Source organism: Salvia hispanica, chromosome 2 (genome assembly GCF_023119035.1).
Source record: "Salvia hispanica cultivar TCC Black 2014 chromosome 2, UniMelb_Shisp_WGS_1.0, whole genome shotgun sequence".
NCBI classification, from domain to species: domain Eukaryota; kingdom Viridiplantae; phylum Streptophyta; class Magnoliopsida; order Lamiales; family Lamiaceae; genus Salvia; species Salvia hispanica.
Window position 1 is genome coordinate 36,390,020 of NC_062966.1, and position 16,009 is coordinate 36,406,028.

The 16,009-nt window shown below is 32.9% G+C and overlaps 1 protein-coding gene across 3 annotated transcripts; it reads right to left on the reverse strand.

The window, feature by feature from the left end:
* Nucleotides 1-661: 661 nt before the first annotated feature.
* On the reverse strand, nt 662-5,155 carry LOC125208387 (protein ROOT HAIR DEFECTIVE 3-like). Of its 3 annotated transcripts, none has more exons than XM_048107991.1 (12): nt 5,068-5,155; nt 4,534-4,625; nt 4,291-4,402; nt 3,949-4,117; nt 3,743-3,843; nt 3,352-3,608; nt 3,195-3,258; nt 2,979-3,131; nt 2,762-2,869; nt 2,142-2,230; nt 1,949-2,063; nt 662-1,035 (listed from the first exon to the last, which is right to left on the reverse strand). In XM_048107991.1, the coding sequence occupies exons 1-12, from the start codon at nt 5,131-5,133 to the stop codon at nt 913-915; spliced, it is 1,449 nt and encodes a 482-aa protein (XP_047963948.1). In that variant the 5' UTR covers nt 5,134-5,155; the 3' UTR covers nt 662-912. The 3 variants fall into 3 exon arrangements, with proteins under 3 accessions (XP_047963948.1, XP_047963947.1, XP_047963949.1); XM_048107990.1 differs by having other exon boundaries at nt 2,142-2,236; XM_048107992.1 differs by lacking the exons at nt 1,949-2,063; nt 2,142-2,230.
* Nucleotides 5,156-16,009: the final 10,854 nt, after the last annotated feature.

Genomic DNA, 16,009 nt, shown 5'->3' on the forward strand with positions numbered 1-16,009 from the left:
AAATGATGAAAATATATTTCATTGAAATAGAGTAAATTAATACTACTGTAAATTAACTCAGAATAGTTGTGTCAAATAAAGATGCATAGCTATGTAAATGTTGCCTCTTTACCAACGACAATTTTACTACAAGGCCAATATCTTAACCCGTTTGGTACTGTTGTTGCTACTACTAATCAAGTTGATGTTGATCTGAAATCTGTTGATCAAAATGCTTTTAAGATTCATATGCAGCTACAAGTTCAAGAATTGGTTTATATATATCGAACATCAATACGAGAAGAACCCGTTATCATATCATACGTCTTCAGTTGGTGAGGTGAAGATGTTAAAGAAAGTAATAGTACCAGTTTTTCTTTCAATGTCGTGTTTTGCAGTATTTCCGATCTCCGCCAAGCAGATGGGTCAACCCTTCGTCACCATAGGCAGGAATCATGTGGAGTAATATTATTTTTCGTGATTACGATCAGTATATATAATAATTATGCATAAGATATTTCAAGCTAGATCGATAAATTTTAATAGTAACAAGTCTCCATTGTACTATCAACTAACAGGCTTCACGTACGATCCTTAAATAATTTATGAATTATGAATTGTAATTCTTAAAAGAAAATCCTTTGATGAAGAAAAATAAAATACTAATCATACATAATAGTCGTATACAAAAGCAAGCACTCATCGTCATAAATTCATATACAAGAAGGAAAAAAATAATCCGAAAGACATTCAAAACACATGAGAGTCTCAAATGAAAACTCATGGACCGGGCCTCGTTAAAACCTCCCTTGGGAAGAAACCCCAGGTAGATAAAAGAGTACCATTATTTAAACACCCAAGTGAAATAGTACGTAGACTCCAACTAAAAGACTCAAACCTATAATGAGGACACACGTTTCATGATTTCTAAATTTAAGCTAGAACCGGAGTGACTCTGTTTATTATCCTCTGTGCAATATTGAGGCACTTATATGCTGCATCCAAATTTTCGTGCACATATGACATTAAGTTAGGATATCTGCTTAGAATATCATTCTGCAAAAAAAAAATGTTAGGATTAGTTGATACTAACAATGGATGCAATGAATATTCAAAGGGAAAATTTTGTTTTTTCAATGGAATTAATTTTCATTATGATGAAGGCATCACTTTCTGCATTCAGTGATAACGTTTTCACATTCTTATAATCATATAGTATAGTATATGAATGTGTGTGTGTGTTGTGTGTGAGGGAGAGAGAGATAAAGTGAGAATGCATATTTTGGTGAGAAATGTGAATGATGAACAACGTATTAGAAAATTTGTGCTTCTAAGTAGGCTGAGATCTAGGTGTATGAGCAATCAACTAGCGTAGATAGTACTTTCTCCTCTTGAAAGTTTGTCCAATTTTTATATTTTCATTCATCCCACAAAATTTGTCACATTTCATATTTTACCATTTTTTGTAGTGCACCCACCCCTTATTCCACTAACGCATTTCTACTCACATTTTATTATAAAACTAATATATAAAAGTATGACTCACATTCCACTAATTTTTTCAACTCAATTTTTATTACATTTCTTAAAACCCGTGCCGGATCAAAGTGGGGCAATATTTGGGGGACGGTCAGTAATGGTTTTGTAAATGCATCAAGTGTTGATTGAAGGACTAAAAATTTTATCGAGGAATCTACGTCCATTGTTTCACAACATATGTTTCGAATTCGCCTTTGGCAAAATTCAACGGATCCTATTCGACCGTGTTTGCAAATCAAGGCTGAAAGAAAGTCTATCGGCAGATGGTGGGGTTTGAACCAGTGACCTTAAAATCACTATAGTTGTGCAGTGTACTTTAACTCGTTGTTGGTAACTTACCCCATTTAATTTGTGGTATGTATGAGATTAATGATAAATAAATTTGAAGGAGCTAGGCATTAAATAAATAAAAATACTATAGTAGGAGTACCAAGTCAATCTCCTCCTTAGTGGCAGAATCCATATATCTCCCACTTTTGAGCACCGTAATTAACCCACGTGAGCTCGCTACTGCTATAGCTAACCGGGTGGCGAGTATCGGGTTACTGTTGCAATCCAATATATATATATATAAGAAGGAGTATTAAACTATTAATTTAATTTCTTTTAAAAAAATACTCCACCTTCGAAGAAAAAGAATGAAGGCAGAAACTCCGAGAACACACAATCCCAAAATTGCCCATTTTGGAAGAGCGTGCGTCCCATTTTGCTTCTGTTGCTGTACAGAGCGGATGTTAAATTTTTATACACATTTATCTCTATTTTATCGAATTTTGGCACATTTTTTATAATCTCTAATTAAATCAAGCATCTTCATAGCTACACGTCTGTATATAGATTTATACTCCAATAATGACTGAATAGTACTCCCTCCGTCTCCCATTAATTGTCCATTTCGATTACGGCATAAATTTTCAGAAATATAAAAGAAAGTGAGTTATAAAATTTAGTGGAATAAGGGTCTCATTTTAATTTATTGATTTTATAATAAAATGTGAGTAGAATAAGTGAAAGTGGACAAATAATGAGGGACAGATGAAAATGGCAAAAGTAGACAATTAATGAGAGGCAGAGGGAGTAATTATAGAAGTATTTAATGAAGTGGTTTTCAAACGATTTACTTGTTCTGAGTAACGTGACTTGTATAAGTAATCAAAATTGGCTTATTGCATAAGAACATGTGTTTACCTATAACACAACCAACACACACAAAAAATGTTCAATTTTGGAAATAACGCAATACCTCTTGATGCCTCTCAAGAGTGGCGAAATGACCCTCCATATCTTGTTTAAATTTGGTCCATATTTCCTCGCATCTCGATGGGGGGATCACAGTCAAGTGAGGAGGGGCCTATTTTATAAATCATATACCACAAAAGGATTGAATATAATTATACAAGACCAGTCAAATTAATTCAGAAAAATAAATGAGGTCAGGATTTGTAAATTACTATACTAACATTTTCCCATATAACTGAAGAAGGAGAATCTGCTGAAATCCCATCGCCGCTAATTGCATTCAAGAGAAACCCAGAACGTAGCACTCTTTGTACGACAACGACGTTTGGATCATCTAAACGTATTACAGCCATTGCCGACAACATATCCAAACACTGCATACACACAAAACTTACAAAAGGTTTAAGACATAGGTGTACTAAGAAAGCCTCAATTACCTGATGGTAGGCCTCCTCCTTATTCGACATCGTATTGCCGCCTATCGCTAAAGCAAGAATGAACCTAAAATTATGAAATACAATGAGGTTAAACATGGATTAATTAATTACTCCTAATAAATATACTAGCCATGCATAGCTTGTGGAATTTATTAACCTCTCTCGCATGCGTTTTTCGACTTTATGAGATTCATCTCTAAAACAGGTCACCACTCTGTCTCTAGCATGTTTCTCTAAATCAGTTACGATTCCCTCAATTTGTTCATTCTCCGCTCCAAATATACCAACAACCGCCAGTTTAGCTGGCCTTTTCTTAGTCTCCATGAAACTTCTAATACAACCCCATTTGTCCGTCACACTCCCATCTGTTACAACGTTCATCACTTTTGTAGTAACACTAGTGGAGAGTTCATCCTGCGTATAAATCATCATCATCGTCACATACGTAGTATGTTTTACTATTATAAAGATACAATACATAAAGTTTGGACAAATTATGATTTGCACGCGACATCTATTTTACTAGGAGTATTATTAATAATTTATACCCGTAGCTGACTGAGTGCATGTTCTTTTATTTCACGGAGAAGTCGTTCACGCACAGCTGAAGCATCGTCCTCCCATTTTGCCTGCTCTATGGTAGCATAATCTGAAAATTAAATAATGTACATATATGAAATATTAATATATTATGCAATTAAACCTGATTTATCTTAAAAACAAATAATGTGGCATGTAATTATATATGGTGCACCTGAACATTGCTGATCAAACTGCACCACACAAGATTCATAGCATGTCTGAAATGACTCAAATGCAGATAGAGAAAAATTTTGTATGCGAGCTATGAGTTGAGTCGTGAAGCTTTGCAGCGTCTCGGATCGAAGATGACCCAACGTATTAATATAAGCAGGAAATACCACCTAATTTATTAACCACAATTATATAGAGAATAATATTAGTATGCGTGATTGGAATTTATACTATGCATACGAAACATAAACACACAAAAGTATTAACTGTACGTCTGTACCAATAACAAAAGTCACTAAACATAATTTTCTCGATTTAGATCTCTATTTAAAAACTTACGTACCTTTAGTGCTTTTGACGTCAGATCTTGGCGTTTAGAGCTTCTGACTTCAAGTACTTGTTGATCGTACCTTCCATTAGTACTACTTTCAAAATTCAAGGTTTCCTTATCATATCTATCAAAAGTCGAAATTGTTAATTACTGCGCCATGAATCATTATTATTAATAATTATATATCTATATATAATGAGAGTTCAAAAAAATTTCTTATCATATAATTATGCAGTAGTATTAATATTCGCTTACTCGGTGAGATACATAGTCAAGATAGAGTTTGTTTGTGCACCGAACTCCTTCACAACTTGAGTTTTTGCATTTTGTTCTAATTCTAACCAAGCCTGCGCGTATTAATAAGTACTAATGAATTACAAATTCAATTAAACTAAATTTTAAGGGAATCAAGTAATGATATATCCATTTTGATATGGTATACATAATAAGAAAGCCGTTGAGATAAAGCTTCGTCGTCTCTGACTTACCTTATTTTTCTAGTATTCATAACAACTAAGCTTTTTCGTGGTGAATTAACCCTATTTAATTTGGTCACAATCAAACTAGTACTACTTCTTAGCTATGAATTACTGATTCCACTTTCCCGCGTACAATATTAGTATTTCACAGGCACATTGACATAATAGTATTAGAGAACTTTAAGCCATAATTGACTTTTTTTTTGTAATCTTTACATGGTACCAATTATATAAACGTATACCAAAATAGTGTATTTAGTTTTATCAAGAAGATGTGCATAAATTAAATAAAAAGCAAATTAAAATAAACCTGGTTAGATTCAAAGAGCCTCAACTTGTCAATGACAATCTCTTCACATCTTGTTGTGGCAACCATGAGCTGAAAAAGCAGTTGTATTATGCATGACCATTTCGAAAAACACACAGAATTAATTAATACTATAATGGCATGTTTGGTAGGGGTGATAACTCATCTACGGATGGAAATCCATGAACAAAAATGTCCTAAACCCTAATCCATGAACAAAAATGTCATTTTTGTTCATGGATTTCCATCCGTAGATGAGTTATCAGTGTGATCAATTGCTAACTTTCTTAAGTTGTTAATTCATCAACGCAATATATTAAAAATGTCAACACGATGACATTAAAATATCAATACATGATTTCGTTGAACTTCAATATAATGTGTTGATATTATGTGTTGACATTTTAATGTATCGTGTTGATATTTTTAATACACTGCATTAATGAGTTAGCAGAGTTAGCAATTTAAATAGTTAACAATATAACGCACTTTCTCGGCGGCACGGGTTTTAAAAAATGTTAAGAAAAGTGGGTGGAAAAAAGTTAGTGGAATAGAAGTCTCGCTTGTATATATTTGTTTTAAATGAAATGTGAGTGAAATGAGTTAGTGGAAGGTGGGATCATATTACCAATTATGGTAAAAGTGAACCAGGACTCCTATTCGCGGACAGACTAAAATGGGAAAACGGGACTCCTATTCGCGGACGGAGGGAGTAATATGATAATATTTGTGGTTTTCTTTATATTAACATAATGTATTATAAATAGAGGGAACATCTTTTTAGGTCCACGAACTTTGCCAAAGTATCATTTTAGGTCCGTGAACTTTGAAAATATCATTTTAGGTTCGTGAACTACAAGTTAATATCATTTGAGATATTTTGAACTTTTTCTGGACGAAAATGCCCTTAAGGTAAAGGGCAATTTGGACAATTCTTTCGCTACTCATCTTGCATCAAAGACCTAGAGTCCAACAATTTTTTTACTACTATTTAATTCAGTTACCATCCAAATTGAATTTAAATATAATTAAAATTTACCGTAAAAAATATGTGTTAGTTTTCCAATTATTAGATGACTAATTATTTAATGATAGTGATTTGAGACTTGATACTTTATTTTATTTTTTCAATCTAAACTGCATTTTAATAACTTGCAATAGGTGATGAGTAAATTCTATTTAGTTTATTTATTTTGAAATTAGATAGCTATTAATTTGGATTGTCATTCGGAGATGAATTTCAAATGGAGATCAATTAACATCTAAATTGAATTTAAATATAAAAATGTGCCGTTAAAAATAGTTGGATTCTATGTCTATGACGAAAGATGATTGGTAAAAGAATTGTCCAAATTGATCTTTGAATTAAGGGCATTTTCGTCCCAAAAAAATTCAAAATACCTCAAATGATATTAACTCATAGTTGATGAACCTAAAATGATATTTTCAAAGTTTACGGACCTAAAATGATACTTTGGAAAAGTTCGTGGACTTAAAAAGATGTTCCCTCTTATAAATATCAACACAATGACATATGTATTTCAACATAAGTATTGAAATTTTTTGGCATTTGTTGATATAAAACTACTTATCAATATTTACGAAATTTAAAATAAAAATTATAAAATCTCATCATTCGATCATCGTCAGAACATATGCAATTAAGATCTCGTTGGAATCCTTGTAAAATTTCCTTTCATTTGATATAATTTTTGTAAAAAAAATAATTTAAATCAAGAAAGTTAATGTAAATTTAAAATTTTGAAATAATTTTGAGGAGAAAGAAAGTGGTTAATGCTTGGTTTTAGTTAGAGATTGGAGATTAGTTAGTTGATCCTCTATGTGCACACACACGCACGTAGGGTTATAATATAGTCCATAAAAAACAAGCAAAGAGTAGACGTGCAAACCAACCTTCCCAATTCTGCATTCATTGCTTTAAAGTCTGTACCGAATAGATGATTCAACAAAGTACTTTTTCCTGCACCAAAATAAGCATAGTTCTAGTTTTTAATGTACGCGAGTGCGTGCTCGAGAGGGTAAGAAAGCATCGCTGGTGTTATGCCTAAGCCTATATAATTTACTGTCGGAATAGAGGCAAAAATCATACCACTGGACTGCGGGCCGACGATGGCAATGACCGGAATAGAGGCAGCAGCGTCTCCGATAAAGTCCTCGAAACCTGACTCGTTGAAATCTCCTTCGCCGTTGATCAATTCCATCGATTGAGAATTTTCCGGCGCCATTATCATCTGTAGCAAAATATACTCCCGTTCAACCTTTATTTATAGTGTTTTGGAATATCCAGCCCTATGAGAAGTGGTCCCATGTCCTTTATTTCATTTTGGTGTGACATATTATTATTTTTTTGCTTAAATGAGTTATATGACATTTTTTTAAGTAATAATGGAGTATGTATAGCAATAACGATGAAATTGATATAAATTACTCCATTACTAATAGAATAATCTTCTTTTATTTTTAATAGGTTTCTCACGGAAATAATTATAGTCATTCAGACATTATATAGAGTAATATGTAAACGACCATATTATGAGTAATATATATTTATTTACACTACTCGTTATTTTAGTTGTAAAACTTATCAACTATGAACAATTATGACACATAAAATTCGTTTACTCATTAAAAATTAAAAATTACAAATTTATTGAAGATGAATTAATTTAGAGTTTGGAGTTATATATAAGAAAAAAAAAAGTTAAGAAGTGGCATTTACAAATAATTTAGAATTAAAAAAAATAGGTGAACTTTGAGAATTAAGAAGCACAAAACATATCAATTGGTGGCACAAACTATATCAGTTGACAGTAGAAAATATATCAGTTGGAGCCACTGATATGCATAGTACTACTAATTAACTGATAAATCGGATACTTTTCAAAGTTCTCAATAGATCTCAGTCAATCACAACTTTAAATCGATGTGAGATAAGGACAAAGGGTCTCAAGGTAATATATCGTAAATACTTAGAAATAGTACAAAATTACCTGATGGTAGGCCTCCTCCTTAGTCGACATCGTGCTGCCGCCCATCGGCCCAAAAGCAAGAACGAATCTAAAATTAAAAGTAATCTAGGTCAAAACATAGATAAAATAATTACTACTCCCTCCATCCCATATGTTAATAAATAATGTCATGTACTACTCTCTAAAAATTTTAAGTTATGGCACAATTGTGAAAGTGTCATAAGTTATGTTTTAATTAGCCAACTTTATAAGTTGTGGGATAAATCAGAAGTCAACTAAAATTTACTATCTCCGTCCTCCAAAATTTGCTACACTTTGACCCGACACGGGTTTTAAGAAATGTAATAGAAAGTGAGTTGAAAAAGTTGGTGGGATGTGGGTCCTACTTTTAAAGTATTAGTTTTATAATAAAATGTGAGTAGGAACGAAATAGTGGAATATGAGGTCCACTACCAAAAATGGTAAAAGTGAAGTGTATCAAATTTTCAGGGACTGACCGAAATAGTAAACTGTATCAAATTTTCAGGGACAAAGATAGTATAATTTAATTGAAAATTTTTCCATAATTAATTGGCATATTTGTAAGCTAATAATGAATTCAAAATCATGATTATACTTATATACTGATCATTGTGATGATTTTTAAACTTAGTTCCTTATACTTTCGAAGTAGCATAAATCCACTCTTTCAATAATTCAATTTACTTTGAGGAAGAGGAAGAAGACTAATTAATTAAACAAAATTATTTTATTTTAAAAGTTACAGATAGCTATTGAGAAAGGTGCCGTGTATCTATGCACATGTGCAACTCGTATTAAACTACTACAGAGAAAGGTGCCGGTGTATTAGTATTTCGTAGAATATCTTATTTTAATTTCTAGTGGAGATAGTCACAAATTAACAAACTAAACACTTGGATATAAGTATTGAAATGCTACTGTCTTATTCTACCTACCACTTTTTTACTTAACAAACAAGCATTTATTTATACTCCTATAAACACTAAAATTATAATTAATTAAGCTTATTCTTTACAATTCTGGTTCCATCACTCTGCAACCGATACATTTTTATAGTAGTGAAAAATAATTTGACTTAGCTTTCGATAGTTAGGTGGATTGAGTGATTCTTTCTTAATAACTTCTCGGTGCGTTTATATAAAAAAAATGGAAATACAAATATTGTATTGAGTGAATAATAGTAGCAACAAAGTCAGTTCATTCACAACTGTCCTTTTAATACTTGAAATGCATCCTCATTGGCCAACATTTGGAATATTTCTTTCTTTTCTTCCGTTTGTTGATTCTGTTCTAAATCATGCATTATATTTTGTCTTTGTTTTTTTCCTAATATAATATGAAAAAAAAATAATTCAAATGGTGAATCATCGGAATTCAACCAGTCATGGATCTTCTTCCTCTAAGAAAACCGATATGATGCCTTTTCTAGTCCTATGAGAATAATGATCAGAACAAACTGCAAAATCAATTTATGTGACTTCATTGCAGGCGTCGCAGGCGGGAAAAATAGGAATAGACAAAGATGCATGTCTTTAATTGATTGGGAGCCATGTTTATCTAAAATTTATTTTTAAAAGGTGAAAGCCCCTTCATACGTAAAAACGTACTTAGTTTAAAATCAAATACAATAGTCCTAAAATATTTTATTACTATATGTCTATATCACACCATAGTCCAAACTATTTACTTTCTTCTTATTTCTGGAGGAGTATATAAAACCATACACCAAGTCATTTGTTTCATTTCAAGTGCTTTGCCGTTGGTTGAAGTCCGTATCGAACCGGTGAACAAAATGCACTATTTCTAAACCAAATGCACTGTTTCTGAACTAAGAAAACATCACCGTTTCAACCCTATCATAAAAAGAAGAAGAAGATGCCTTAATAAATGACGATTTTACATGAGGCGGTCGGAAAACCCATCTGCAATCATCTTCAGGGCGACAAGAGCGGCCAGGTGAGATACGACAACAAATTCAAACGGCATTGATGAGGGGAGTAGTTTATAAGGAAATTAAACGCTTCGTGTTTTTTTATTAGAAAGTGACATTGTTTGGAGTTGAATGTTCCCCCCCTATCTCTATGCAATTGATACAATCCCAATACACAAACTTTGAATGGTGAATGCTTTGTTGTGAGGTGGTTTCAAATTGGATTCTCCATATTCCACTTTAAGGAATACCATTAATTTGTGATAATTCCTCAATCTACGATCCTAATTTCGTAGAAAAGATGTTCTTTATTTATGTATTGTGTATATAATGTAAATTTGGGATTTTTGAGGATTTGATTCATAAGTATAGATAAAAACCCCGTCTCTAGGCAGGGTCGACAACCTTAAATCCGCGAAAAAAGGGTCTTGATGCTGAAAAACAGAGTATTTGATCATACATTAAAATTGTACTCCTATACAAAAGTAAACACTCTTTAATAAATCTAATATAAATAAAAATAAAATGAAAACAATCATACTAAGCCCATGGAAATAGAAAAAAATGAAAACTCACTGGCTGGGCCTTGTCAAAACTCCTGGGCTTAACCCCAACTAGGAAAAAGAGTACCAACTAAAATGATGAAAAAAAATACTCAAAATCAGTCCCACAAATATTGTCCTACTTTGATCGGGCACGAGTTTTAAGAAATGAAATGAAAAGTGAGTTAAAAAAATTAGTGGAATGTGAGTTTTACTTTTATATATTAGTTTTATAATAAAATGTGAGTATGGATGAGTTAGTGGAATATGGGGTCCACTACCAAAAATGGTAAAAAAATGAAATGGGACAAACTTTGTGGGATGGACCGAAATGGAAAATTGGGACAATTTTTGTGGGACGGATGGAGTATTTCATTGGAATAAAGTAAATTAATTCAGAATAATTCTATCAAATAAAGATGCATAGCTATGTTGCATCTTTAACAACGACAATTTTACTACAAGGTCAATATCTTAATTCGTTTGGTACTGTTGTTGCTACTACTAATCAAGTTGATGTTGATCTGAAATCTGTTGATCAAAATGCTTATAAGATTCACCGGCGCACCACCACCACCATCGCAAAACTCATTAGGCAGGAATCATGTGGAGTATTATTATCGTGATTACGATCAGTATATATTAATAACTATGCATAAGATATTTCAAGCTAGATCGATAAATTTTAATAGCAACAAGTCTCCATTGTACTATCAACTGACAGGCTTCACATACGATCCTTAAATAATTTATGAATTATGAATTGTAATTCTTAAAAGAAAATCCTTTGATGAAGAAAAATAAAATACTAAGCATACATAATAGTCGTATACAAAAGCAAGCACTCATCGTCATAAATTCGTATACAAGAAGGAAAAAAATAATCCGAAAGACATTCAAAACACGTGAGAGTCACAAATGAGAACTCACGGGCCGGGCCTCGTTAAAACCTCCCTTGGGAAAAACCCTCAGGTAGGAAAAAGAGTACCATTATTTAAACACCCAAGTGAAATAGTAGACTCCAACTAAAAGACTCAAACCTGTAATGAGGACACACGTTTCATGATTTCTAAATTTAAGCAACAACCGTGTACTATATTGAGGCACTTAAATGCTGCATCCAAATATTCGTGCACATATGCCTTTAACTTAGGATATCTGCTTAGAATATCATTCTGCAAAAGAAAATGTTAGGATTAGTTGATACTAACAATGAATATTCAAAGGGAAAATTTTATTTTTTCAATGGAATTAATTTTCATTATGATGAAGGCATCACTTTCTGCATTCAGTGATGATGTTTTCACATTCTTATAATCATATAGTATAGTATATGAGTGTGTGTGTGTGTGTTGTGTGTGAGGGAGAGAGAGATAAAGTGAGAATGCATATTTTGGTGACAAATGTGAATGATGAACAACGAAAATTTGTGCTTCTAAGTAGGCTGAGATCTAGGTGTATGAGCAATCAACTAGTGTAGATAGTACTCTCTCCGTCCTTGACAATTTTTATATTTCCGTTCATCCCACAAAATTTGTTTTCACCTTTTACCATTTTTGGTAGTGCATTCCTTATTCCACTAACCCATTCATACTCACAGTTTATTATAAAACTAATATATAAAAGTATGACTCACATTCTACTAACTTTTTCAACTTAATTTTTATTCTTAAAACCCGTGTCCGATCAAAGTGAAACAATATTTGGGAGACGGGGGAAGTAATGGTTTTGTAAATGCATCAAGTGTTGATTGAAGGACTAAAAATTTTATCGAAGAATCTACATGCACTGTTTCACCACATAAGTTTCGAATTCGCCTTTGGCAGAATTCAACTGATCCTATTCGACCGTATTTGCGAATCAAGGCCGAAAGAAAGTCTGTCAGCAGATGGTGGGGTTTGAACCAGTGACCTTAAAATCACTATAGTTGTGCAGTGTACTTTAACTCGTTGTTGGTAACTTACCCCATTTAATTTGTGGTATGTATGAGATTAATGATAAATAAATTTGAAGGAGGCATTAAATAAATAAAAATACTGTAGTAGGAGTACCAAGTCAATCTCCTCCTTAGTGGCAGAATCCATATATCTCCCATTTTTGAGCACCGTAATTAACCCACGTGAGCTCGCTACTGCTATAGCTAACCGTGTGGCGAGCATCGGGTTACTGTTGCAATCCAATATATATATAGATAAGAAGGAGTATTACACTATTAACTTAATTCTTTAAAAAAATACTCCACCTTTGAAGAAAAAGAATGAAGGCAGAAACTCCGAGAACACACAATCCCAAAATTGCCCATTTAGGAAGAGCCTGCGTCCCATTTCGCTGATGTTGCTGTACAGAGCGGATGTTAAATTTTTATACACATTTATCTCTATTTTATCGAATTTTGGCACATTTTTTATAATCTCTAATTAAGATCAAGAATCTTCATAGCTACACGTCTATAGATTTATAGTAATCACTAAATAGTACTTCCTCCTTCGTTGAGTCATTTTTCCATTTCGAGAAGTTCTTTTATAGTTGTGTCGAATTTTTCACTTTTTATTTCCTACTCCATACTCTCTAACTACTTTATTCCCTCAACTTTTTTGTGTCTTACTTTATCTATATTATTACATACCCACTTAACACACTAAACATTCATTTCTTAAATACAGTGCCAAAAACACGTGCATCAACTATGAGGTAACGGAAGGAGTTGTATTCATGTATTTAATAATTAAACTTAGTTTTGAGCATTGTGACTTGCATAAGTAATCAAATTGGCTTATTGCGTAAGAATATGTGTTTATCCAACACACACACACAAATAACACAATACCTCCTGATGTTTCTCAACTTCGGCCAAATGCTTCTCCATATCTTGTTTAAAATTGGTCCATATTTCTTTGCATCTCGGTGGGGTGATCAAAGTCATTCGAGGAGGGACCTATATTATAAGTACCACAAAAGGACAGATTTATAGAGTATCAAATTGATTCTGAAAAATTAGTGATCTAGTAAGGATTTGTAAAATTACTACTAACATTTTCCCATGCAAGTGAAGAAAGAAAATCTGTTGAAATCCCATCGCCGCTATTTGCACCCATGAGCTCAGAAAGTAGGACTCTTTGTACGGAGTCGTATGTATCATCTAACCGTATTACAGCCATTGCCGACAACATATCCAAACACTGCACAATGATGAAGTACACAAAATAAAATACTAGTAACTAGGAGTAGTATAAAAGAGGAGAGTTATCTAAACATATACACTACAAAAGAGATGATGCTATTATTATCAAATCCATGTGAGACATCAGACAAGGATAAAGGCTCTCAAGGTAATGCTACAAAATTACCTGACGGTAGGCCTCCTCCTCCTTAGTCATCATCGTTTTGCCAGTTACCTTATGGTCGGCCTCCTCCTCCTCCTCCGTGTTGCCAGTTATTTGATGGTAGGCCTCCTTAGTCGACTTCATGTTGGCGCCCATCGGCACAAAAGCAAAAATGAACCTAAAATAATAACTAATTAGGGTTAAAATTAAATATTGATAAAACAGACATGCATAGTTTGTGCAAATATCTATCACTGTAATTAACCTTATCCTCATGAGTTCGTCGACTTTAAGAGATTCATCTTTGAAACAGGTCACCACTCTGTCTCTAGCATGTTTCTCTAAATCGGCTACGATTCCACAAATTTTTACACTCTCCTCTCCAAATATACCAACAGCCGCCGTTCTAGCTTTCTTATTCTCAGTCTCAATGAAACTTCTAATACTTTTCCATATGTCCGTCACACTTCGATCATTTACAACATTCAACACTTTTGTAGTAACACTACTGGAGAGTTCATCCTGCATATAAATCATCGTCAGATACATATGTTTTACTATTATAAAGATACAATACATAAAGTTTGGACAAATTCTGATTTGCACGCGACATCTATTTCACTATTATTAATACCCGTAGCTGATTCAGTGCATGTTCTTTTATTTCACGGAGAAGTTCTTCGCGCACACTTGAAGCATCATCCTCCCATTTTGCCTGCTCTATGGTAGCATAATCTGAAAATTAAATAATGTATATATGAAAAATTAATAGTATTATGTAATTAAATATGATTGATCTTGATCTTGAAAACAAATAATGGGGCATTTTATTATGGTGCACCTGAACATTGCTTATCAAATTCCAGCACACAAGAGTCGTAGCATGTCTGAAATGACTCAAACGCTGACAAAGAAAAAAAATTTATACGCCCTTTGAGTTGAGTCGTGAAGCTTCGCAATGTCTCGGATCGAAGATGACCCAATGTATTCTTATAAGCAGGATAGACCACCTAATTTATTAACCACAATTAAATAAAGAATAATATTAGTATGCTTGATTAGAATTCATACTATGCATACCAAACATAAACGCACAACAGTATTATTTGTACCAAACATAACTTTCTTGATTTAGATCTCTAAACGCTTACCTTTAGCGCTTTTGACATCAAATCATGGCGTCTTGAGCTTCTGACTTCGCGTACTTGTTGGTCGTACCTTCCATTACTTTCAAAACTCTTAGTGTCCTTATCATATCTATCAAAGGTCGAAAACGTTATGAATTGTTATCGTTAATAAATACTACTCCATCTATTTACAATTAGAAGAGTTCAAATACAAAATTATATTCTTATTAATTTTAGCTTACTCGGAGAGACACGTAGTCAAGATAGAGTTTGTTTGTGCACCAAAATCCTTCACAAGTTGAGTTTTTGCATTTTGTTCTAATTCTAACCAAGCCTGCGCAAATTGAAAGGGAATTAATAGAATATCCATTTTGATAGTATCAATACACGTATACTAATAGTTTATTTAATCATAAGGATGATGTATAAATTAATTAAGAAGCAAATTGAAATATAACCTGGTTAGACTGAAAGAGCCTCAACTTGTCCATGGCAATCTCATCACATCGCGTTGTGGCAAACATTAGCTGAAAACACAGTTGTATTATGCATGACCATTTCAAAAACACACAGAATTACTAGAAATTAATTAAGCTTAATTATATGACGAACCCTAAAAGGTGGAACTTTGAAGTCTTTATGTTTTTTGATGTCATCCCATACTTTTTTGGCACTGCTCAAAGAAATTTTTGATGTAGAGAGATCAAGATTATCATGTTCGGCATGTGCAATTAATTGCTTTTTGAGTTGGGCCACCTGCAATGGGATCGATTTAATTACTCCTAATTAATGTGTATATTAGTGAATAATTAAAGGAATAAAGTTAATTAGTCATAATAAAACCTCTTCATCAAACTTATCCCTCATGTACTCATAATGGGACAACACGGTAACCTCCACCTTCAAGTCCAAACATGAATGATAAACAGACAAGAAAGAAAATTAATTAGTATTAATTTACTATATTTCATATATAAAATTAATTAAACATGAATTAAACGTGCACAAACTC

Bases quoted from the DNA above. Each gene is read 5' to 3' on its own strand.
- LOC125208387 (XM_048107990.1), bottom strand. From the start codon at position 5,133: ATGGTTGCCACAACAAGATGTGAAGAGATTGTCATTGACAAGTTGAGG. The intron at 3,132-3,194 runs GTAATTGAGGCT...GTGTGTATGCAG, and splicing joins AGGAGGAGGCCTACCATCAG to TGTTTGGATATGTTGTCGGC. The intron at 1,036-1,948 runs GTACTCCTACTA...TTTTTTTTGCAG, and splicing joins CTAAGGAGGAGATTGACTTG to AATGATATTCTAAGCAGATA.